General features: G+C 43.2%; 2 protein-coding genes and 1 long non-coding RNA gene across 3 annotated transcripts in view; 2 read left to right on the top strand and 1 right to left on the bottom strand.

The window, feature by feature from the left end:
* CEMIP (cell migration inducing hyaluronidase 1) overlaps positions 1-4190 on the top strand; it is a 49849-nt gene extending 45659 nt beyond the window's left edge. Inside the window, exon 28 of the mRNA XM_053987863.1 lies at positions 536-4190. Within this exon, the coding sequence (XP_053843838.1) occupies positions 536-663 (128 nt within the window). The 3' untranslated portion in view covers positions 664-4190. The remainder of the gene's footprint in view (positions 1-535) is intronic.
* Positions 4191-8544: 4354 nt separating this feature from the next.
* Positions 8545-17406, bottom strand: MESD (mesoderm development LRP chaperone). Its single transcript, XM_053987865.1, is given in 5 exon segments — positions 8545-8799; positions 11424-11618; positions 11621-11856; positions 12548-12780; positions 17132-17406. Coding segments are annotated over 5 exon segments (945 nt in total). The 5' UTR covers positions 17336-17406; the 3' UTR covers positions 8545-8722.
* Positions 17336-17696, top strand: LOC128813113 (uncharacterized). Its single transcript, XR_008438913.1, has 2 exons — positions 17336-17412; positions 17451-17696. It is a non-coding gene; the product is annotated as an uncharacterized LOC128813113 (long non-coding RNA).
* The last annotated feature ends 8722 nt before the right edge of the window (positions 17697-26418 follow it).

The raw sequence follows: 26418 nt of genomic DNA, 5'->3' as shown, positions 1-26418 counted from the left end.
TTTTTATCAGCATGTGCTCAAACACCCTGGAACCAGTAATTTATTTATTCAGAAAGGTTGTATCCACTGCAGCTTTGGGTAACATGCTCCATTTAAAACTGTAAATAGAAAAAACATGCTGGCAGTTTTTCTTAGAGGTAAATAATTCAGGGGATTTGATTTTGCAGATTAAATTTAGATGAAAAGACATTTTAATATTAGAAATATTGAGCCTTTTCACCCACTAAATGCCCCAAACCGGGATTTTTTACTTGTCTGAACTTGTTTTTAGCTGGTTTTCTCTTGAAACATTCTGACTTAATGGCACAAAGCATATTGATTTCAGAGCATCACATATTGCGTTACGATACAGCTCCATGTGCACATTGCTGCAATCAGCTCTATGAGCTTTTGGCATGATTCCATCTGTGTGTGTGTGTTACACACATGGCTCCTGTGCACCTGCATCCCTCCAGCCACGGGATGTAGCCGTGCACACAGGTGGGTTTCTGGTGCAGTCCTGGCACACTCCAAATATATTTGCTCTGATTTGCAGAAAAAGTGGCTTTTGTCGGCTTCAAAGGCAGCTTCCGCCCCGTCTGGGTAAAGCTGGTCACTAACGAGGACTCAGCTAAAATCTACCAAGCACTGCCAATTCCTGTGGTGAAGAAAATGAAGTTGTGAGGACACCCTGCTGCGCCTGCTGGCCGCCAGCACTGCCCCGTGGGATGGACGGATGGATGGATGGACGGACAGATGGATGGATGGATGGACTACTGACCGCTCTGCGCAGGCCTCGCCTGCCTGCGCCACCAGTGTAGCATTTTGTTGTTGTTGTTGCTGTTCAAAAAGAAGTCTCACTGTAAGCAGCTCGAGTGGCCACACGTGAGAGCAGAGCCCTCCTCTGTGAGCAGCGTGTCTGGGCCGCCAGCCCGCGCTGGCTCAGGCGCTGAGGCCGCCCCTGGCGGGACTGAGCAAGGCCTGAGCTGTTTCTCCAGGCGCTGCTTTTGTCAGCGCTCCTGGGACAGACTGATGTTAGTGCTGCCTCCTGAAGGGGAGTTCTTGGTCTGAAGACCATCAAGGACTGTTGCTTCCACCATCCTCGAAGCTGACTTTTCCTTTTCCATAGTGCAACTAGCTGCTCACGTAGATGTGGAATGCCAGTTCAAAGACTGCTTGACAGTCTGGTGTAGAAAGAGTGGATTTGAGTGATTACCTGGATGTTGGGAAGTGTAACTGGACAGTAAGCATTTCCCCTAAAGCTTCTGTGAGGTTTGATCAAGCTCTTTGGGGATGTGTGTTGTACATGCAGCCCACGGCACATAGTTGGGGAAGAAATGACAGACGGAGTGGACAAAACATGCCAGCAGAGACTGATGGAACCACCTATTCCTGCTTCCTCAGAAAACTGTGTTTTTCCTATGGATCAAGGAGTTTTAATAGTGGCTGTGCAAATAGGAAATTTTCCTTCAACAAGCAGCTGCAGGCTAGAAGGAGAGCAATGTCAATTAGCACATGTATTTTCTCAGCCTTTCCCATTCAGCCTTTCCCTCTGTATAACAACCTGCAGGATCAGTTTCTGGTTGCCAGCTAATGCCATCCCAATTCAAGGCTTCCAATTTTTGACTAGGAATACTGGGACTTACCTTATTCAGCATCAAATAGGGTGAGCTGCCCTTGCCTTTCCCAGGACATCAGAGGGAATAGGATGAGACAGCTCTGCTGTGTGTTGCTTTCTGATCCTGTCTTCAGGCTTAAGATATTATGTCTTGGTCCTCCTGTAAGAGTTACATGAGACCTGGATGAGGTCTTTCCAGGTAGCTGAAGAATTAAAGTGAGAATCCCAATGCACTAGTTGGATGTCTTGTACCTCCTTTCCCCCTGCTTCAGACAAAGACCTGGGTGATGACGGCAGATCAGAGTGAATCAGGACTTTACAGGGGCATCTCTTGAGGCTGGGATGTTAACATTATCTTGTAAAACACTGAAAGCACTTCTAGTGTTCAGTGATATTTCTGTCAGTTGCTCCAAAATACCACACAGGCGTTTCTGGAGGCTGTGGCTGTTCTAAGAAATCTAAGGGCAGGGGGGAAGTGTGAAAGACATCATGACAAGCTTTTAAAGAATGTCAGTCTTGCCAGTAAGACTTGGGTTTATTTCCCCACTTTATCTCTGCCTGTCCCCACTGCCACATAAATTATTTCAATTGCTGATGGCTACTTTGTTTATGTAATTAAGTTTTTTTTTTTTTCCCAACAGTATCAAAAATGTTACCTTGAAGTTAGACTGAAAAGCAAGGATCTTGTTTGTCATTCCAAAGGCTGTGCAGATACTGGTTTAGATCAGTTGCTCTGAATGTCAAAGCAAGCATGAACAAAATTTAGATATACTGTAGGTTACATTCCACTCAAGCCTCTCCTGGGTTTTGAAACTGGAAATGTTCTTTTCAGACTTACTAAAAACTTGTTTTGAATTCACTGAATGTCATGTGTATTGTACTTAACAAAAAAATTAAAAAAAAAAAAATAGTCAAGCCTTCCCTCCCAGCTTCCCAACAAGAGTCTGGTAATGAATGCTCCTTAGGCATTTGTGCCATTTGCAGAGTGAATGGGCAACATTTGTAAAAGGCAAATAAGATGGGTTGTTTATTCCCCAAAATTGTTATGATAGTTTGGAGATTTTGCAAATTATTCCATGAAAGAGTCAGTCTCACTGGTGTTTCAACCATGATCATCCAAAAGGTTTATCTGATGTCCTATGATGGCCAAAACAGTGCCAGATGCATGAAGTCAAGGGAAGAGACTAACAGGAATTTCCCTGGGTGTGTCACTTTGGGTTGTTTAAACCTCTTCCCTGCCCTGAGCCAGTGCTGTTGATTGCAGCAGTTTTGGTGGAACACATTTGCTTCCAGGAGATGGACCAAAGCAGGAGTATTTCCTTCATGAGCACTTAGCAGATGGTGGGCAGGAAGGCCAGGCTTGGGATGTGCCTGGAGTGGGATTTGGCTTTGTACAAGCCTCAGTGCCAGGGTTGCCCTCTGCAGTGCTCCACTGGCCACAGCCATTTCCCCTCTCCTGCTCCCTCTAAGTGTGCAAACACCCAGGAGCATCCCACCAGGTGGGTCTGTCCTCTAGACTGCTTTGTTCAGCTTCTAGGAGCATGTTGCCTTTGTGCTGAAGTGTAGCTTCTGATTTTACTGTTTTGGGAATTCTCAGGGTGAAAGCATAAGATTTGGCTCTAGGAAAAAATGTTTTTCTTTTCCTTTCCTAAAAGATCTCACCTTATTAAGAGAGAAAATTTAAGCAGCTTGTCCTGTGATGCTGAGCCTGGCACGTGGGGCCTGTTTCGGAGCTGGGGAGGGTCTCCTGCTGTGAATACCTGCAGGGAATCACTGCAGGCTGCCAGCCCGAGGGACAGCAGAGCTTTGTGACCGTGTGCAGGGAAATGCCCAGGGCTCCTGCTGACCTGCACGGCCTGGAGCCATCCGTGTGTCCTCCGGAGGCACAATGGAGCCTGCTGCCATGGCCAGTCAGCAAGAGCTCAGCGCCAAGTGATTCCTGTTCAGTCTCTGACTGTTCTAGAAACTGCACACCCTGACCAGGGAATTCCCGGCTCTCGTCCTCTGCCCACCCTGTACAGCCCCTGTACAGCTGCAGTGACCCTCTCTGTAAGGTTTTATTAGTGCAGATGTTTCCATGTTTGCCTACACAGTTGCCATTGGTGGAGTGGGGTTTTTTTGGTTGCATTTTGTTTGTTTGTCTCTTTGTTTGTTCGGATGTTTGGGTTTTATTGCCTCTGTTCAATTGCTTGTTTTACCTGTCGCCGAAACAGCTGGTCCTTTTTCGGAGTTAGATGTTTGTACATTTTCTTAGAGACGTTCCAATGAAAAAAAAAGATATATTTTCTATTAATTTATTACAGTGGCACTAAGACAACTCAATTGCAGACATATGAAGCATTTTTACTGGAGTTGAGCATTGTCCAGTTCGTTAAGGAGGTTGGCAATGTGTCTTTTCTGATAATCTGCTTTGCACTTGAAAGCTCTCTATGTCCACAGACCATGGTGGTGCATTGACTGTCGGGTTTATGATGACAAGAGCTCTTGGGATATTGTTTCCAAAAGATTGTGGCTTACAACTGAAATAACACGTAGTTGTTTGGAGTACACAATGTTTATCAGAATAAATATTCAGTGCAAATTTCTTATTTTATTTTTGTCTCCCTACTTTTTTTCAAAAGACAAACGCAAAGGGCCAAGCAGCCCCTGTCTGAATTTGTTGGCCAGTCCACACAGACCAGAGCACCTTTCACTGCCTGGTCACAGCTGCAGGATCTGAGAGATGGGATGGGAAGGAGATGGGAATGGGAAGGGGGATATTGCAGCCATGGGAAAGGCCTGTATTTAGGGCAGGTGGGGCACTATGGGGTGACAGGCCAGAAAAATGGAAATGCACCCAACTCGAGGGGCTCAAAGGGAGATGTGAAGAGGGTTCTCCCCACCTCAACTCCTGCCAGCATGCAGGCAGACATCACTGCTCTGTGTCTGTGTGCGTGTGTATCTGTGTATCTGGGACTAGGGATGGCTGAGTGGATCTGTTACCTAACACTGAAAAGCATAAAAATATAACATAATTCAGTATGTGTCATAAAATATAACTTTTTTAATATTTAGATTATATATTATCAAGATAATATAAATTATTAAAAGAGTATTATAGACTAGAAGAGAATTGAATAGTTTCTCTTGGAAAAGACCTCTAAGGTCACTGAGTCCAACAGTCATAAGCAAGCATTTCAAAGTCCACTGTCCAGAAATGCCACATTATATTATATTATAATTTTTATATGTATGACATGATAATAATATCATATCATATCATATCATATCATATCATATCATATCATATCATATCATATATCATCATAATATATAATAATATATAATACATTATAATATAATATAAATAATATAATTTATAATATATTATATAATGAATTATTATATTATATTATATTATATTATATTATATTATATTATATTATATTATATTATATTATATTATATTATATTATATTATATTATATTATATTATATTATATTATATTATATTATATTATATTATATTATATTATATTATTATATTAATTTTTAGCCGGAGCAGGCCGTTGGCTGTCCGCGCGCGCCCTCTCGTGGCCGCGGCCGGGCTCGGCTCCCGCGCTGCCCGTGCCGGCCGAGCCGCGATGTTCCTGCGAGTCTCTGCCGGGCATCGAGGGCCCAGCGGAGCTGTCGCAGCTCCTGCTGCCCGCCGCGAGGTGTGGGGATGCTCCCTCCGCTGCTTCACAGAGCTCTGATTCTCCCCAGCCCCGTGGAGCACAGGAGTCTCTGTTTGTGCGTGTCCCCAAACTGAGCGCTTTTCCCGCAGCCCTTGCGGCCTTTGGGAGCAGCCGGCCCAGCACCTCCGCCGGACGCTGAAGCCGCTGTGGTGAGCCCCGGCTTTCGCAGCCTGGAAGGGCGATCCCGCAGCCGTCTCAGGGGCTGCTCTGCCACCCCTCTTCTGACCTAAGGATTGTGTACAAGCCACCCTTCCTTCTTCACAGAACACCTTCCGGAGCTCCTGCCTGAGGTGCTCCCTCAGCCGCGGAGCTGAGCCCAGCCCGTACACTCACTGAATAACCGGAACGACAAAAGCCAGCGAGAGCTCCAGCACTCTGCAAACGGATCTATTTGCAGTTTCAGAGTGCAAGGCTCAGCTGGAATGTCTCAGCACTATCAGGACATGGTAAGGGGCCTGTGATAAGGGAACAGTGACGGGATTCAACAGGAAATTGCTCAGGAGGAATCCCCCTACAAATAATTCTCTCTCTTTCTCTTCAGAGGGTGTAATGTGAGATCACAATGAAATTACCAGCCCCACTATAAGCCCATCTCCTCTCCTACTGTGTTAGTGTAGGATGAGTAGTACAGGATAATGTTTCTTAAAGCACAGATACCTCACCTGAAAACAAAAGGCCTGCCAGTTGATAGCAACACCTAAGGAAATGAATGCAGCTCATTTATTTCTGCTTTCCTGTAGAAAGCTCCAGTATTCAAGTGCCACAGCTCTGTCTCTTGGACTGCTCTGATTACAAATCTAAAGTTGATTTTCTCATCCCAGAAAGTGAGACTGTCCTGGTTTATCAGTACTGCCAGAAATAGCAACATGGCTGAAATAATTTCAGGCCTTAGTTGGGTTATCTGAGCACTGAGCAATATGGCTTAAATGGTGATGTTATGTGGGAACAGAGGCTGAGAGGAGTGGTGATAAAAAGGAAAGTGCTCTTGCCCTCATTAGGTTACACAGCTCATTAGTTCACAACAAACTACCTGCTACCCACATGAAATGCAAGACAGTTGTTTCAAGATCTTGTGCTCAACTGCTGTCTAAAATGCCAAAGCATTTGCATGTCTGTGCTTTGGCAACTGCATCCTATTATAAGTGCAATTATCTAAAGTCCGCACAGTGATTAACATGCTGGGCAGCACCTGAAAGACAGCAGCTGACTATCAAGGGTTGGCAAGGCACAGGGTATGCCTGTGGATGCAACTGGCAGGATGAATAATAAAATACTCTTATATAAAAGTCTCACGTAATTTCAAATATATAGTCTTTTGGATATTTCTGAAATATCATTTTAGATGAGGGGATGAAAACTGACTAATTTCTAATTTTTTTTTTTTTTTTTTTTTTTTGCAAAAAGAAGTTGAATGAAATGGAAGGACAAGTTTAAAAAAATCCCAAATATACAAGATGGCCTGCAGGCATGAATCTCAGAAATAATAGCAATGGTCACATAAATACACCTATTAAACCTTTTTGCTTATTTTTATATTGACTCAGCAAGTGCTCAGCCATGATCTTGCTTTCAGTACACCCTTGCTCTACATTTATTCTTGTATAATTCAGTCTTCCTCACTACAGAGAAAACTTTATATAAGTTACAGCAAGATCCAGGTCACTTCATGGTGCTGTTCAATCCTTGCACCTTGCAAGCAAATTCCAGGGCCTTGCTGTTCACCTCTTTCCAATGCACACAGAGCCCTGATAACATGTTACTCTGCCACCATTAAGGCAGCCGAGCTGATTTAAATATTCATGATTTAATGAGTGCTCAGTGCTCTGGTCAGTGCCTCCCACAGAACTGGTGGGCAGGGTGCCAACAGCAAAGTCCAGCCTCTGTTCAGACACAATTGATAATTACCTTTAAAAGCAGCAGATGTTACAGGCAGTAAAGATGGGCCCACAGGTTTTTTTTTGAGGTACCAATAAATTATCTAAGGAAAAACAGTGGGTTATAAACTCCATGAATTAGAGCATTGCAGTCGCTGTTCTGTGAAAAACAAGGGTGTCTTCTGCCCCACTGCAACAGAGACACAATTCTGGAGTAAGAAAGAATAAAGGTTCTGTTTCTGAGAAGTTGTAGCCTTTGTCCAATAAGATGGGGAAAAGACTGAAGCTCCTTTAACTGTCCCATTATCCCCTCCCAAAATACCTATGTAATAATATTAATAATAATAACATATAACACCAATTTAAAAATAATTATTACCATTATTGCTGTTAATAATGGTTAATAGATCTGGTTTTGGTATCACAGAGACACAATTGATATAATGCCACTGATAACCCAGCCAGTATCAACACTGGTCTGTTAAGTAGCATCACACCAAAAAGGAAAAAAGCATTTCCCATCTGTCCCTGGCTAAAGCCTGGCACTGTGCAATGCCTGATTGTTGTGTGTTACAGCAGCTTTTTAAATGCTAATCAAAAACTGCTCTGCACAGAGCTCTCCTGCTCTGGAGCCAGTGTCCAACCCCCTCCACCACCTGACTACTGCAGGAGAAAAAATACCATCACAAAAAAATCCAAGTGGAGTGATTTTCCTCCTCCTTTTCCTTCCCGGCAATATGATGCTACCCGAATTCAGTGGGATTTGTCTGTTAAAAGGGCACAGTATAAAAGATAAAAAATAGTTATATTCAAAAATAGTTCATTTTATCCCAGAGTAAGAATTATGAAATAGCAGGGTATCAATGGACCTAGTAGGATGGCAGTCTTAATAATGAAAAACATGACAGTACCAACGAATTAGGCATTTTAAAACCAGAGGCATCCCCTCTATTCAGGCACAGGCTCTTTGAATTTCTGTAAGTATCTGATGCAATTAAAACAAAAAACCTCTGGAAAAAGCAGTGTTACTCCCTGATTAAGAAAGGAAATGAGCCACAGATGAAAGAATGGAAATAATTTATAAGCCTTACCAGAAACCCGTTGAGAACAGTAGCCAAATATCAGATAAAAGTAAGTTGTTCCATATCTTTACAAAATGGTGTTGTACGATTTCCTTTTTGGGATAAAATTGCAAGAGTCCAGGAACAGTGACAGAAAAATAGATTCTCTTGGAAGTCAAGGCTGACCTGACTGTTCAGAGAAATGCTTTGACCACTCTAAGTTAACATCAGAAAACCTGTTGTAGTTTGTGTCAGAACAGCTTAAAGAAAAACCCCGAATCAACAAAACTCAAGAGTATTTTTTCCAATATTTTATTACATAAAAAGTTGATTGTCCATTGGAAATTTTTCACAAAGTGCAACCACATCCTGTGTAGCATCACTGACAAACTGTTTTTTCTGAGTAGGACAGCTGGGTTAAAAATTTAACAGTAGCTCAGAAGAGTTAGTTATAGCACTAGAACAGAGAAGCCACTATGCTGGGAGGAGAAAGGCAGCAGATGTTTCGCTGTCATGGAAATAGATGATTTTCCATGTACCTCTGTATAGAACTGAAAAAAAAAAAAGGAAATAAGAAGAGCTATAATTACTACCCTACTGGTTGAAATTAGTTTTAAAGGAGGTATCTCAATGTCCTGTATGTGGAACCAAAAAATCTGTTATTGAAAGCCTAATAAGCCTCCAAAGGAGACTCCATCTTTCTTCTGAGGTACTCATAGAACATTCCTGGTCTTACATAACTTTTTGAGGCTATATATATATATATATTCATGTGTGTGATAGGGTTTGGGCTTCTTAAATCATCACCAAACATTTAGCCATATAACACTGTCCCAGGACAAGTGTAACTGTCTCAAAGACTTTACCAGTTTTAAAAGGCAATTCAGGTTATTCGTGAGTAATGAACTGTCATAGCTAAGATTGGCTGGGGTAAAGTAGCTCCTGCCAGACTGCCATATTACACTTACTGGTATATTTCAGTATTTGTTTAGTGTAAAGCATGAAAAAGGGAGAAGAAAAATGGAAGCGTAAAATAAACTTATTTTGTGAAGGCAGCATTTTGTGTTTTATATCAAAAAGCAACTGTCAAGTCATCAAATTAAAAACCTAAAAAAAAAAACAAACCAAAAAAACCCCCCAAACACTTTGAAATTTGATTAAGCTATGTGGCACAAGACTCACCTGCATTAGGCATGGGCAACTGACCCAGAAACAACCAACCAACCAACCAACAAAAAAAAGTCAATTGGCCAGTTCAGTTTCAACAAAGCTCCTTTTAACAACAAAGACCCAATCTACTGTAAATGTAGATTTATGAATGACTGAAGTATCTAGACTCAAAAAGCTGGCTATAGCTATAGTGTAGTAATTGTTTCTCCAACAGTCTCAAACCCAACCTGATCAAAAAGGAAATAACATTAGGAGGAATACAAAATTGCACTTCCATGTCTTTCTGATCAAAATCTGAATTGTCACCTCTCTACCATACCTTTGAAAAGAAAAAACTCATTAATATTTCATTTTTATAGTTTCATCTGACCTCTGTGGTTCCCTTGAGAAGCAATATTGTTTACAAAAGCTGGTGCTAACCCAGAATATGTGACCAAATGATAAATTAGTTATGCACAAAAATTGGACTGCACATCTCAACTATCCAAGTATCTACTGAGACTCTTCTCAACTCCGCTGCACATCTGCATTAGTAGTAGAATATAAAAATAGTTAATCCTGGAGAAACAAATTTTAATTTTCCATTCAAACAGGTACAGGCCTGTTTAATGAAGTGTAGCTGCAAAGGTTTCTTTACTCTAAATTCACACAAATATAATTAAAATTAAATACAATTAATCAACTGGAACCTTCATCAACATCATTTAGTCCTGACATACAGAAACCAAAGATGAGTTAGTCTGCCTCTTGAACACATAATCAAATGCAGATCTATTTAAAAGGTTTTACTACTCTTCAAAACAGTAAGTTTGGTGACATCTTTTATTTTAGAACAAGGACTCAGTTACAGTTTCATACTTTTGATACCGAAGTATTCCACAAAATCAACCATTATGGTTCAATTAGGACCTTTTATCCAAAACACTTGGATTTTAGCACCTTAAAGAAAAAGTAACACCACACCAGTATTGAATGAAGACAGTTGATACTGTGCTCATCTTCTGCAAAATGATGTGGACCAGACTACTCGGTGCCTTTTGTCCCTAACTGGTAGTAAGGCAGAAGGGAAACAATTCTAAGCAAAGCATTTGACTCAATACAATCTGAGTAATAATAAAACCTCCCCAATTATACAAAGTATTGGCTCCCCTATGTCCAACTTCATAGTATTCGAATCAAATGGTAATTTACAATCAGCCAAGTCAGTCAGGAATCTGTACCGAGGAAAAAACCCACCAAAATCTAACCTCATCAGCATCAGTAAGTGATATGTCTAACTCAAAGTTTAACTCTGTGCTGTAACTAGTGCTTTTTCAAATATTTAAGCAAACCATTAAATCAGTAAACCAAATTAACTTCAGAGTTAAAAGCTTTTTCTTCCAGCTCACTGCCTGAGTAATGGGGCACAAGGAACAGGTGCTTCCACAGGCACAGTCCTTTAGCAGCAGGAGCAACCTGAATGCCCTGGATTTGTCTTCAGTTTTCACCCTGACACTGCTCGTGCAGGTGCTCCAATTCCATTCACTTCTGAAGGGCACAGAGTGTCCCTCCTGTACAGATCTGGCGTGCATGAGCAGAGCTCCTACCTAGTGTCCATCACACTCCTAAGCACAGATTTCCTGGGACACAACGGGTTGAGTTTATTTTAAAGAAACAGGCAGTCTAACCAAACATGTCCTAAACTCCGTAATTTCAGGCATCTTTGGCCACTATTCTTTGCTACTTTGGGCAGTTTTGTGCCAACTATGTCTATCAAACCATCTTCCAAGAGAAACTTTTCACACTGCACTTGCCTCTCAGCAGCTGTGAATCCATGATTTGCACACCTAAGATGGACACAGCTACTACAGATGAACATCAGTGTATTCTGAGACCATAATTCTTCTTTTCCACTTAAATTAATTTTGTGATGTTAGACACACAGATTTGTATGCTAGTTTTAAACAACAACAAAAGCATAAAAAATTACAAACTAAAGCAGTCAATTGATGCCATGAAGCATTACCTTTCCTGTAACTAAACAAATGGCCAACAGCAATGAGTAAACTTGTGAATTTCAACATAAATTTAAGCTTCAGTAGTCTCTGCTTCCTTCCTCCCCAAAACCCAGGACTCATCAGCAGGTTCCCTTCAAGGAGCAGCAGAGCAGGATTCAGTCTGGGTACCGTGGCTGTCATAGCTCCTCTCTCTGGTTGGTTGCTCGGTTGTCCTCTTTGACGCCGTTGGATTTCTTCTCTGTGTCTTTTTTCTTCTTTGCCTTTTCAGGTTTTGTTTTGTTTTTCACTTTCTCATTTCCATCTGCCCCTTTGCCAGGATAAACCTGACCTTCCAAAGTAACATCTGCACACCTTTCCTGATTTATCAGGAAGTCTTTGATCTCCCAGGCATAGCCACCATCCCGCAGCATGAAGATAGCCCGATTGGAGCCAACAATAAACCTAGAGGAAAAATCCATATTTTTTTCAGTTAACTCTGTGCTTTTCAAACACTCCAGCATTTGCTCAGAGAATCTCTATGACTGAGACACATGTTTAAGAGCAAGAAGCTGGTCTAGATGTTGCCTGGGGGTGGGGACAAGAGAACAATCTTCTATGACATTTAAGAATAAAACGTATTAAGTATATTAGTAAGTAATCAAGGAAGTAAGAATAAGGAAACACATTTAGAACTAATTTGGCACTATGTAAAATCCACTACTGAGCATTAAATTTGCTTTATACACTTATTGCAACCCTTCTCAGCCTCAATAAAGAGCACAACATTCTTCTGTTTCAAAATTATGCTCTCTCAGAGAGAAAAGGAGTCACACTTTTTAACAGGGGAACAAAAAGCCTTTTGTGGTGACAAATCTTCAGAGTGTGAGGTTTTCCATCAAGCACACAGAAGCAAACTACTGCAGCTAGAACTGATAAACAGCTGAACCGTAGTGAGATAAAAAGAATCAGGGCTATACACACACAGTGCACAAGCATTGAAGAGGTTTCTGCACCACACCACACCACAAGTTTTGTCACAACTGACAAAGAAGCAGAAATAGTAATGGATGATGGAGAACAGCAAAAGATGAACAGTTGAAAAGGTTTTCAGGAAGAAAGGGCAAGAACTTTATCCTTGTGCACAACAGCTCACCTTTGCACGTCGTAGTTTGCGTTGAAGAGACTGCCCTGCCACAAGCTGGTGATCTCTTCTGTCTCCTTTTCTGTTGGGTTTCCTGACACTGTGACAAACATCATCAAAGTCTTCCCCTTCTTTGTCAGCTTCAGGATGCTTTCAGGCTTGCCTGGATCTATTTTTGAGAAATCTATTGGTGCTGGAGGCCTCTTGTGTTCAGGGAGATCTCCCTCTTCAATGTCATCATCTTTCTGTTTTGAAAACGACAAGAAAGCTTTAAACTCAACTGTTCCACAAATATATTTTGAGTACTTTTTTTTTTTTTTTTAATTTCTCTTTGTTTAGAGAATAACTGTGCTTTGATAAAATATCTTTTAGCTGAATGATGGAGATTGTGAAACCAAAAGGAATAGTGACTGTTGTTTCAAGATACTTCACCAAGAGTGCTCTTTCCATTTATAACCCTCCCCTGAAAATGATGCACATTTTCATACTGACAGGTGGAATCTCATTTTATCACATACTATGAAATATTTCAGCCTTAAGGCTAATTCAATACAATTCCACCTATGAAACACATAAAATGGTATTTTTTTTTCCATCACAGTTTCACAAATACTTATTATGCATGCAAGATGAAATGGGAAAGTTGCAATAAAAAGCCTCATACACCCATATATGAAAAAACATTCATCTGATACTGCCTTCAGAGGTCAAAACTCACTTCTGGGAATCATGGGATTGCTTGAGAATTTAAGTTCCCTTACTTTGTGTCTTGAAACAATTAAACCCACAAGAATTCAGACCTTTTGTGTGCTTATGCCACAGGAAGACTTTGATTAAAGGTTTCATGACTTTTCTAATGCACAGATGCAGCTCACAGCCTCACAACATCACCCAGAGTAAATCACTCCCACAAAAAAGACAAAAATTAACCTCTTGATGCCTCTGCTGAGGCTGACAACCATTTAAATATTTGGAAATCAAACTGCTGCCCCTTAAAACAGCTCACAACTATGAGCTGAATATGGTGACAATTTACATTAAGTCAGAACTTGATTTCTGTAACAGTAAACTTTAAAGTTTATGGACTACAGAACAGAAGCTGTAGAAGCCTTAGATTTTATCCTTTCTTTCCTTATTATGTCTCTTTCAATTTGCAAGTCTGAAATGCACTTTCAAGTAGTTCACACGCCTTGAAATTTCTCAAATGAGTGAACTGGGAGGAAAGGAGAGCCCAAGAAAGTCCCTGCCACCACTAAGTAGGAAACTTATCTTACAGGAGGCCAGAGAATGGTCAAATTGGTAAAGTACAGTAAAAATACAAAATCTCATGTGATTGACTAAAAAACATTCTCCACAATTAAAAGAAGCTTAAGTCTGGTTTGACTAGAGCAAAGCCAGCTTCAGTTTTGAAAGAAAAAGGCAGAAAGAAACATTTCCAAATACTCTGTATGAAATACAGAAACTGACTTGGGATTTAGTGACAACATAAGCTATGTATTACCTATTTTTTTCCTAACTATTCAAGTAAATGCTCCTGAAGTTGTATTCTTTCACTGTGAATGGGAGTATTATCAGAAGATGCCAAAAGCTCCCCTAGATGGCATTTATTTTATTTCCTGTACAAAATGTCATGCAGCTGTGCTTAAAGCTATCTAAAAGGAAAAAAGTGAAGGAAAAGTGTAAGCTTTTGCTTTGAAAAGTCTAGCAGACTGTCCTGGTTTGTGGCAGATTTGGGAGGAAACTTCCAAAGGGGTCCCTCTAGAAAGCAGATTCAAGTGGCCCCTCTCTCTACTGGTTTGGGAAAAGATTTCCTTGGAGAAAAGTGCAAAAAAACCTGTTTATTTAAGATGCAAAGTACTCACAAGCATAAAAAATGAATAATATTAAACAATAAAACCTCTTGCTGTTCTGAAGAGATGGCAAGTTCAGAAGGTCCCTTTTGTGGGGTGTAGCTCAGCTCACCCAGTCTCTTACCAGTCCCTCCTGCACTGGAAAGCCGTGTCCCAGGCCCTGGTGGGCCACAGGCTTGAGCTCCTGTGTTTTCCTGGCTTTTTGGTCCACAGCAGGGCCAATCAGTTTGAATAAAAAGAAAAGCCACAGTCCAAGGAACTTCTCTGCCTCAGCTAAAAACTAACTAAAAGCAAAGGAGAGCTCTCTCCTGCTGTCTATGAGAAGGAAGGCTAAAGCTCCTATCTCTATGTTTTTGACTACAGCCGCCTCAGACATTCCACCGCTTCTCCTTCTCCTCCCCCTTCACTCTCAGACCTAGTTTTAAGGGTGCAAAACTTATTTCTGGGCTAAACAGACAAATGGGGATACAACTCAGCATCATAAAGTCACCCCAGGACACAAACTCACTCACTTAAACAGTAACATGAGGTCCCAGAGGAAAAGCATTACATAGACACAGGAAAAACTGCATATTCCTTCACTTGCTCCTCCCCTCAGCTCCCATTTTCAGAAATTTCTCATGAACACCTGCATTTTGATTTTTAAAAACAATAGTAACATATGCCACTTAATTGCTTTGCCTATTCAATGATCAGAGTCAAGCCTAAGAAACCCTGAGCTTGTTACAGTAATGAACTATTTAAAGCACTTACACTTCAATAACTAAGAGACCTCCAGCCCAGATTCTCAGTTCTGCGTCCAGCTCCCCAGGACTCCAAGCTTCAGGAGAGTCCCTTTCCATGAGGAAAATCCCTCAGTGGCTTCCTCCAAGCTCTAGTTGTGCAGCTGAGCTGCTGAAGCACCTCTGTCTCTTTGCCCTGTTGCCCATCCCTGTTTTCCACCAGATCACCCTCCTGGATCACCAGGCAGTCATGCACATGGTGCAAGGGGCAGCACGAGACCCTGGGCAGAGAGGTGGCTGCTCTGCTGGGAAAGCTGCTGGAGCCACACACTCAGGCTTGTGACCAAACCCAAGCATGTCATAACCACCATCCTCCAATGGGTTTAGACTAACTGCCAGGGAAATAAAAAATCTTTGGAGTAATTACATTCAGTTGAAAGTAATGACATTTGATTCTGTACAGATCTATACCCTCTGCCCCTCATTCCCAAGCATAGTTCCTGCTCTTACCCGAATTCAGTGGCCCCTTTGTTTCTCATCCCACTCCACCAAGTGCACTCATGCCCTTTCTTCTCCTCCACCCCCCTCAAGCCTTTCATGTTCCCTATGTGTCCTGACTCCCACCAAGCAAAATGTCCTGCAGCTGACCATCCCAGGAGACCAAACAGCCCCTAACTGTTGAGCCCTGCCTCGGTCCCTGCTCTGCTCTGTGTGCCTCTCCCCAGGGACACCCCCAGCCCCAGCAGTGACTCCCCAGCTGCTCTGCCACATCTGCATTTGTGCAGCACACCGTGACCTGGATCAGGGACCTGCTCCAGCTGAAAAGGAAAAACCCTCCAGAGCCTCCTGACCTGCCCACTAGGGCTGGAGCAGAATATACAGTCAAGAGTTACAACAGCATTAACCTGAGTCTCCCTTTCAACCATCTCATTAAAAAGAGATGCTCACCTTTTAAGGTTTTTTTTTCCTACAAGGCCAAATTTGGTTCAAGCTGGGCAATATTAAGCCTTGAGTTTTGGAAGCTGGGCCTGCTGGGTCCTTGGATGACACCACTAACAGAGAAGTGAACTTTGAGCCTTTTATTAATTTTATTTAAAATTTTAACTCAATTTTCTAAGAACCTCCCTTCCTAAAGGGACATGTGGAGTAACGATCCATAACCTGCCAACCAGGACCAAAGTAGGCACCCATACTTCCAGTTATTTTATCTATAATTCACATATAAAACACACTTCTCCACCTTGACTTACAGCTGCAACTGGTGTTACATAAAACACAAATTTTCTCTCTATGATTTCTTTCAAAAATTTCTTTCTTGCAAAATATTCCAGGGAAAAAGCTCACAGGAAAGAATAAATGACAGTGAAGAGTGCTCTAGCATTTATCAGAAGATGACGGAACATAACATAGTGAAAAGAACCTAACAGTGGCATGACAACCACATGGAAAAGAGAGTGATGGGAAACCGCCAAGGAAAGTTATAAGGCAGCAGGCTGATAAGGATGAAGGTGCTGAGAGAGAGCTGGAAATAGAAGTTGTTACAATGAGGAAAGACAGGAAAGAAACACCAAACCAAAACAACGTATCTACCATGTAAATGTGAAATTAATATTCCTTCTGGTATCCACCCCTCGGTCACATAATGTGTATCGCTCAGTACTTCGAAAAAACCAGACTTTTCAGCCAGACGAGGCTGGCAGGCACCGAGCACCGGGTGAGTGCTGGGGCTCTGGGAAGGCGGGACAGGGCCAGCCGGGCAGGGCAGACTGAGGGCCGCTCGCCCCGACTTTGAAACCCCCACACAATGACCCGGAGCCTCGGAGGAAGGAACACGGCACCGGCCACCCTCCACCAGGCTCGGGGCTCCCTCCCGCCCGGTCCCGACCAGGCCCGGGGACTCCCCCCTGCCCGGGACCGGGCGGAGCGGCCGCTGCCCCGCAGAGCTGCCCCGGCTCGGCCCGGCCCGGCCCCGCCGCCCCCCGGCAGCCGCAGCGTTCCCTCCGCGTGGTGCGGGCCTCCCGCACCTCCCATTGCTCCAGCAGCCGAGCCATGTCCGCGTCGTTGTAGTCCCGAATGTCCTTCTTCTTGGGCGGCCCTTCCCGCCGCTTCCCCTCGGAGCCGCCGGTCGCGGCCGCCGCGCTCACACACAGCGCCAGGGCCAGCAGCGCCCAGCCCGCGGCCGCCGCCATCTTCTGCCGCCCTCGGGAAGGCGGCCCCGGCCGCCTCATGGGCGGGAGCAGCGCCAGGGCCGGGAGGAGGAGCTGGAAGGGCCGCGGGGCGGGATGGATCGGGCCGGGAGAAGGAGGTGGAAGGGAGCGGGGCGGGACGGGCCGGGAGGAGGAGCTGGACGGGCGGATCGGGCCGGGCTGGGCGCGGCCCGGGCCGGGTCCCCGGAGCGGCCGGGGCTGACGGGCACTGCCGGCTCCCCCCGCCGCCTCCCCGGGTGCCGCTGTCCCCGCACCAAGCCCCGCTCCGGGCAGTGCAGCCCCCGGTGCGGTCCTGCAGGGCCCGGGCAGGGGGTGAACGCTGGGCATTGAGAGGATAAAACGAGTAAATAAATGATGGGCCCAGCGCCTGGCATCTAAACTATGTGGTTGCTTCGTGTTGTTTTTAAAAAACAGTATGAAAAGTATCTGGGTTTGCTGATCTGTGTGATGGGAACTAGGCCCATTGCACGAGTCTTCTGATTTTGACTACTGTCTTAGCAATATTAGGTTTCTAAAGGAAAACTATTAAAATTAATGCTGTTTGATACTAAAATACAACTCCAGAACATCTGACCACCACAAATAATAATAATAAAAAAAAGAGATAATGGGTTTTTCTTTGTACAGGCTGTTTTTCCATTATCTAAACCAAATTACATGCATGGATGTCTGCACAGCCTTATTTCACGCCAATCTTCATTTTTTCCTCATGGTAGCATTTTAATTACAAATAGCACAATCTTCTCTTCTACCTTTCACCTTGGATTCCAGCAAGTATAAACTCGGGAATTCAAGGAAGCATCACTGTTATTGCTACTGGTAGATATTAAATGCAGTCAGGCTGATTAGTGAACAGAGTGCTTTTCCACTTCAGCATTGAAGGCAGACCAGGTTCAGAGCAGAGGAACTAATTCTGTTGAGAGAACTCTTGAACCCCAATTCTGTTACCGTATCATAGAATGCTGTAATCATAGAATGGTTTGGGTTGGAAGGGACTTTAAAGGTCATTAGTTTCAATCCCAGATGATCTAGTTCTGGCCCCATACTGAACCAGGAATCCACTGCCTTTATGGGCAAGGTGTGCAAATAGAAATCAAAAGCAGTCAGGAGGCAGGGGTGTGGGTTTGGGGAGGCTCTCCAAAGCCTGGGCTGACTCTTGAAGCGAGCAGACACTGCAGGGCCACGCAGCTGGTGAGCACCAGGGAGACACGGCACCTGAAGGAGCAGCTTGCCAAGCACACTTACCGTGAGAAACAGCAGAGGAGGATGTGGGATCCAAGATTTCAGCACCCCCATACACAACCAGCCTGGGCTGCAGCCTCCAAGCGTTTTATAACATTTCAGACAAGCTGCCAGTGCCTGAGGAACAGGAAGCAGCCCAGAGCTATTCGTGGAGCTTGTTAAATGTACATAACTGAAACAGGGTTTAGACAAGTACTTCTCACAGAGCTGTCCAATACCAGAGCCACTAATGAGCACATTTGTTCAGTGATCTCTCATTAAATATAATGAACATCAGGTATACTATATCAGATTGCCATGATTAATGAGGTTTTACTAAAATAGGTTTCTGCTAACTTTTGTTATTATTGGATCATGCATACATTCACTGGAAAAAAAAATAAAGATTCTATCTTAGAATGCTGGACTTGCAGTGTAAAGTACGTTCATTTAATTTCTACTAGGAAATATTTTCTTCAATTCTGTTTTTTCTTGTTAGAACAAACCAAGCCAACTTACTTTCTTTAATGTCTGACACTACGTTCAGATATGGATCTCAAAAGTAACTTGATTCCCTTTGGTAGGTGAACAAGTTGTTCAGTATACCCAGGACTGCACCAACAACAATATACATTTCCTTATTGTGCCAATAAAAGCTTTAATTTGAAAAGGAGGTCATTTTCATGCTTGGCTCTGACTTTGCAACTACCTCTCTGTTCAGGCAAAATTCTGTGTCTGGGAAGACTCGTTCAAGTCTGCTGCTTGTGGGGTCAGCTGCAGGACAAGCACCTGTTCAGCCCCTGTTCTCTGCTCTTCCTCTTCCCCATGCAAGAAACAAACGCAATGCAGCACATACCACCGACAGGAGCAAATTAAATTGCATTCTCTTTTTATTGAAGCACATTGTGTTTTGTTCAGAGCATCTACTGAATCGTGCCAATACACTTTTTATAGCTTAAGTGTTTTCACATTTCTTAACAGCTTTTATAGTCCTAGCAGCTAACACTATTAGGATTGCAATACAGAATGTATCAGATAATACAGCTACTTTCGTTGTAGATTGCAAGAGTAAGGTGGCAAATGCTTTACCTTGTAGCTGAAAGTCCCATCTAGTCGTGCCAGGGAAGGTCTCAAGTGGTGACTGTCATTTTTGCTTCTGCAGCACTCAAGTTTTATTATAAAAGTTTTGATTATAAAATTATTTCTTATCAGAAAGGCAAATCTATCTTCCCTTGTAAATTGTTTTCATTATTGAGCAGGCCTGGGTTAAGCTGTAATATGGGAGGATTCAGGATGTTCTAAATTTCTATTAATGAAGTTTGAGATTCTCTCTTTTTTTCCCATTTTTGGAACTGTATTTGTGCAAAATGTATTTTCCACACCATTCTTTCTTATGAGTTGGGAGAAGAATGTGAATTTTTAACTGCCAAAAGCTCTCTCAAGTCTTAGCTGGTGGTGGAGTTTTATATGCAACTTTCTATTTTAAAGCGGATTCCTGTTTGTCATATTTTACTTTTCTTTGCACATATAGTACAGTAGAATCTTAAAGTTTGTTCCTTGACAATCCTTGGAATTAAACCTTAGAAAGAACAGAGTAATTTGACTTCATTAAGGAAATGGCAGTGCCTGCCTTCTTGGAAGGGCATACAGACAATTAAGACATAAACATGCAGAAAGGAGAATGAACATGCCAGGGCTGCCTGCTATCAACATTTGCTGTGTCTGGAAGAATAAATTCATTTCAAGAAGACTACTGACACAAAAAGATGTTTAATAGAAGCCCACATGAATTAAGTGTTGTGCAAGGCAGCCTTGTAGTGGTAATTCTGGATATCAAAAATGATTGAGATCTGACTCTTATACAACCTCACAGGCTTTTGCACCTACTGGCTTAGGGCAGGACCAGGGCAATATTGTCTTAACCAACATAGAAGACTTGCTGAGTAAGAGACCCAGAAAACTTAAGGCAAGTTTTGAGATGTCCCAGCATTCAGCATATTCTTCCCTGTTTGAAAACGCTATCATGCATTTTACACAATGTCAGGATATTATGAGTTACTTGCAGTAAAACATTCAAAATTATTGTTTTCATAGGTCAAATTATCTCAAGTACCTTAAATGTTCCCCTGCAGAGAGAATCTAATGCCTGAGCTCTCATGCACAGACAGTGCATGTGTTACTCCAACCCTCTGAATTTACTCACAGGCAGAAATAAACTTGAAGAATCAGACCTGAACATGTTATCTTTAAAAACAAGAAAATGTCTAAGAAAAAAAGCAGCACAGCAAGCAGAATATGCTGTCATCTAGAGCATGAACATTTGAATGATTCAGAATAATTTCAGTCCTCAATTCAATTTCATGCATAAGACAAGCACACTTACTTGCAATCTATTAAGAGAACACAAATTTTTGTTCCACAGCTAGTCAGATCTTGAATTCCTGGATCCAATTTGAAAAACTAAGTCTTTGATTCAAAATTTTCCCAGATCAGGGATTAACTATGGTGATTCAGATATGAAATTCTAATTCAGGTACTAACCTTGAAATTCAGATTCTGACTTGAGTTTTGAACATAAAATAAATCTTTACCCTGAATTTGTGTTATCCTGTGCACATGCATTTTATAAATTAAAATTCATTGATGAGACGGAGATGTTTGACAAATGACACCACAGCTTTGTGTCATTACCTACCTGCTCAGGGCTGGGGAGGGGGTATGGTGCCTGACTCTCTAGTCAACTGCATTAGAGCTATACAGTGTGATCCTTAAATTCAGACACAGAATGTTCCTCTTAGTACTCATCTTATTGCAAGATTTGCTACAAATCTGTGCTGGTTAAAGCTATGTACTGGTTACACAATTTAAAGTTACCCTATTAAAAAAAAGAATTACATTAAATCAATGTCAAAGAAGATTTACACAGATCCCACAGGAATTCCATTTATAGCTTAATTTTCACAACCTAAATGAAATTAATTTTGTAGTCCCAATTTCATTTTAGGTTTACAGGTCAGTTTTGGCACCTACATCTAATGTAAGTAATACATTGCATGAACTTCAGATGAATTAGAGGTGCTAGGCTTAAATTGTTAATGATCAGCAGCCCTGCTCACAGAACACAGAGGCACAGTGTAGGATCAGCGACTCCTGTGAAAACATCTATTAAATTTCTCTCACGATACATTGAAAGAGGGCAGGGAGGGGAGAAACCCAAACCCTTCTGTGTAGTATTACAGCTGCAGGACAGAACATACAACCAGAAGTGCAATTCAGGAAGGGTGGGCCCTTGCACATTTTGCTCAAAATACCATGTTCTCCTTTGATCTCAAAAAAACCCAGACGTAAGAGTCTAAGGGAGGGTCTTGGATTCCTGTTTATGCTGGACCACTCTAACCAATAGCATTTGCCATTCTTCCATTGAGTGCTCCTGAGTTTTAAGGCTACAAACCTGCCTCTGGCCCTTCTCACCTGCTGCAGAGAGGGAGAATGGACACAAGGAGCTACACGGCACCTCTTGGGCAGCCTCGAGACACACGAGGTGCAGGAGGGATGTGTGTGTGTGTGTACATGGCAGGCAAGAACAAGAAGCAAAAAGCCATTATTGGCTGTATCATGTGAAATATGGCACAGCTGTCCATTCAGTTGAAGAGGAGTTTTGTAGCTGCATTTTCCTTTTCATAAAAATGTGTCTCTTTCCCATGCTGATGTATTAAATATCCATGGTAACACCGGGGGACAACCAATTGATTATATACAGCAAGTGGTGACAACAGTGCAATAAATAATGAATAAAAGGACAACAAAAGAAAAACCTCTTTTGCTGTATTACCTTTCAGTTGAGAAACAGGAACTGACCAGGATCCCACTACTGGGATATTACATTAATGTTGTCTACATAATAAATTTGTTCTTACCTTTGATACTGTGTTTTTGACTATGCCATATTAAAAAAAAGAACAAACACAAACCACCACATCAGGACACCAAGGTTAATTTTAAATTTGTATGTGAATTTTAAACCTGTATGTGAAAGACCACCCACTGTCTTAAAACCTATTTATTTATGGACAAAAGAAACAAAACTTGTGACTGTGTTTGCACTTTGCTGTCTCAAGTGCCTAGTTAACTGTTCCTCCAGATCTGTGTTTTTGGCTACAAGCAGACCAGTTCTCAGGTTGCATCCCAGTGCAGTGACCATGGCTACCTCTGTGGACCTGAGACAGACCCAGACCTCACAGTTTTAAGTCTCTCATGAAGTAATGGCTGTAAGTACTGACCACAAAACACTTACTCAGCACCAAAGCATTTAAGACAACACAGATCTTAAGAACAATAAGCTGGTCTTTCTTGGAAACTTGCCTTTCCTTCTGTGTACTTACACTGCTGCAGAGAGGAAGGCCCATCTTCATCCATCCTCTTCTGCAAAGTCTGCCTTGCTGTTGAAATATTTCTTCCATCAGTCTCTGCCAACTTTATCCTCCTATGATTTTTAGTTTACAGCCTGATCCAGCTGCATCCCTCAGAACTGGAGCTATCATTCCTCTAATTACCACCTCATGGGTTTAGTCACATACAGCTGACACAGGGGAACCACTGAATTGCCTTTTATTCCTTCATCAGCTAGCTCCCTATTAGGTTAGATCAATACATCTATACAGGAAAGTAATATAAAGAAGTACAACCCAACCATACAGTAACTTCCTCTCACCCACCTGGCCACATACAGTGCTCATGAAATTATTAAACTCGGTATTCTTCAGCTATTACTCAACAGTGGCTACACTGGCAAAAATCAATTCCTCCTTCACAATAAAATATTTCACTAAGCAATAAAAGGGCCAAGTTCTTTCAGATATTCAGGAAAGAAGACTTCAGCCTCCAGTTTCTGTTGTACTAAGCACAATGCAAAATAAAGATCAATGTGACAAAAGAAGAGCTCATACAAGTAAGCCAATCTTCTGTACACTACTAAGCCACATTAAAAAGCCTTTTAATCCCTTGTATCTGACAATGCCTGCTGGTTTGAACCCCAGACAGTTAATTCATTCAGACTCTGTCAGTGAAATCTTTTTAAAGCCAAGCATGGCCACCTGAATTTCACATCGTCCGAGTTTTTATACCAATTCAGTGAGCTGCCCAAGTCCTGTGGATCACCTCAGCAGCCATGAAGTAAGTGGGTGTGAACACATTCTCCTTGAAAGAGATGTGCAGAAGACTTACGAAGGCAACACCCACCCCAAACATCACTGGGTACAAGTCTCCTCCTCAATCCCAGAGATGTGATTGGTACTGGAACTTCAAAGCACGTACCTTGCTCAGGTTACCAGCCCAAGAGAATCCACCTCCAAGGCTGCCTTTTAGAATGAGACTGCATGTTCATGGGAAACACAGACTAGGAGGGAATTCAGCTAGGCCAGGAGTACCTAGGCAGCAACCCTACCGTCTCTAGGATGGATCTAACAGGGACCTGCTCCAGGAAAAACCACTTGCATGGTAAAAATGACTAATGAAGGTGGTATTTTCTACATTATTTTTTCAAGAAGCAAAAGCCAAGTCACTCTTCCCCAAACATTTAATATGCAGAAAAGCTAAACACCCAGGGCTACTATGGGAAGAGAATGGCATTTGGCAAGACTTTCTTGGACACTGTCCACATGCAACACCTACTACAGGACAAAAATTACCAGCTTTCCCCCTACCAAGGCAGATGAGGACTGGATCAGTCTTGTGGATGGGTTGTAAGAGCTAGAAAAATATTTACTTTATATTGTAGCATTTACTAAGAACTTTGGTCAGGAACTGCCATGGTTAAGGCCCAGCTGGGTTTCTGTGGAGGGAGACTGGTGGAGGAGGCACTGCAGGACCTGTCCAAAACAGGGATCTCTCCCCTTTGTCCTTGGGGAATAGCACAAATCACATAGAGCATCATGGCAGGCAGCAGCATCTAAAAATGGAGAAGATTATTAGGTCATGTAACACTTCTTCCAGCCAGGGATGAGACCTATGTTTTCTAAAATGAAATCTTTCAAACCCTAATTAAATGTAGTCAATCCTCATTAAAGATAAACTAGGTTAATATTTATGAGAGACATTCCTTGTGCTGCATACTATCTCACCTCATTTAAGGACGTATCTGGAAATACCCTGAAATACAGTTCAGCCGGCTTCTTCTGCCCATTGATTTTTATTTTTCAGAGTACTCTGAAATCATTCCTATTTATACTTTTGAAAACAAGTTGCTGGCAGTAAGCCAAAATTGTTTAGGCCCAAATCATGACCTTCCTTGAAACTGCAATAATCTGACTCAAGTAAACAGAATTTCCCTCACACTGTTTTTGTGAGGAGGGATGGGTGGAGAACTGCCCTATTTTTGACACACCCATAGACCAGTATCTACCCCTTTCCTCAAGCCTGGCTTTATGGCAAGGGCTTCCCCTGCCCCCAGATATGTACATCCTGTTAACCCCTGCTTTCACCTCTGTGTTCATCCTGCTCACATCCTGCTCCACAAGGAGAAGGCCAAAGGATCTTCTGGCTAATGGCTAAGAATATGTGCACATAAAGTTGTCTGAAGCTCTTTAAATGTATGGAATCCATTTGGTAGGCTCTATTTGTGCCAGGATATCATTGGATCTGACCTGCAACTGCAAGTGAGGAATCTGGTCCAATTTCCATTTATTTCAAGGTCACTTATACCCGTGAAGCAGTAGGAATGTAGCAGGATGTAAACTGTGGATTGGGACAAATGCACTTCTGGAGTTCTGTAACCTGCTAAGTGCATTGGAAATGCCTAGAATTAGGCAGCTGACTTAAAAAGAGAATTCTGATTGAAAGGAGCAAAATAATGCTATTATTTAGCTGCAGCTTAAGCTACAGCAAAATACGTAACAAATATAAGATGTGGTTTCAACAAGGGCTTTGATTAATCAGAATTATATTCATGCAGGTACTGTGCAACAGGACAGAATCTGATGTGTGCCTCAGGTTTACTGAGCGTAACATCTTGCTTCGACAAGAATCATCTCAAAAAGTTCTTGGTGTGCTGCAGAATGGAAACAGATCAGAGGAATCTTTGTAGAGCTTTCAGTACACAGCAGGGTCAGTAGGTTTACATTTTCCCTGCTAAAGTCTAATAAACAGTAACCAGTGTTCAAAAACAGCGACAGAAACGGGAGACCAACAGACCAAATTCGTCTTCATTGGTTTAAAATCTGGGTCAAGGCCTGTGCTGAGAGCACTATTTCTGTGTAAAGAAAGCCGCAGCAATCCCCCATCCCGCGTTTTCAGCACTCCCGAGGGCCAGCCCGGGCCGGGTACCCGGAGCAGCCGGAGCCCCGCGGGATGAGGAGCGGCGGGCCCGCGCTCCGAGCCGCGCTCACTCGGGCTCTGGCACTCGGTGCCGGCTGGCACAGGAACGGGTTCTGCCACCCGGAGCGGGACAGCCCGGCACGGGCGCTGCCCTGCGGGCCGGGAGCTCCGAGCGGAACGCCGCACTCACCTGGCGGGCTGCCGGGGCAGGGGCCGGCCGGGGAGCGGCAGCCGGGCCGCCTCTGCCCCGGCGCTGGGGCGGCGGCGGCTCCTCGCTCGCCGGTATCCGACTGCTCCATGCGCCGCCGCGCACCCGGGCCGCGCTCTCCCGGCGGCCGCTGTCCGGCTGCCTCTCGCCTTCCTCCCAGCGGCCTCTCCCTCCGGCATCCCCCGCTGTCTGTTTATTCGCGGAGCCCCTCCAGAGCCCCTCCGGAGCGGCGGGGACGGGGCAGCGGCGGCGGCGGGCGGTGCCGGCGCTGCTGCCCCCTCCGCCTGGGAGGAGCGAGCGGCGGCGGGCGCGGAGCGGCGGCGGGGGGAGGGCAGGATTTAAACGAAGGGCGGTGACACCGCAC

This window comes from Vidua macroura, chromosome 12 (genome assembly GCF_024509145.1).
Source record: "Vidua macroura isolate BioBank_ID:100142 chromosome 12, ASM2450914v1, whole genome shotgun sequence".
NCBI classification, from domain to species: domain Eukaryota; kingdom Metazoa; phylum Chordata; class Aves; order Passeriformes; family Viduidae; genus Vidua; species Vidua macroura.
This window is presented reverse-complemented; position numbering and strand designations above follow the sequence as displayed.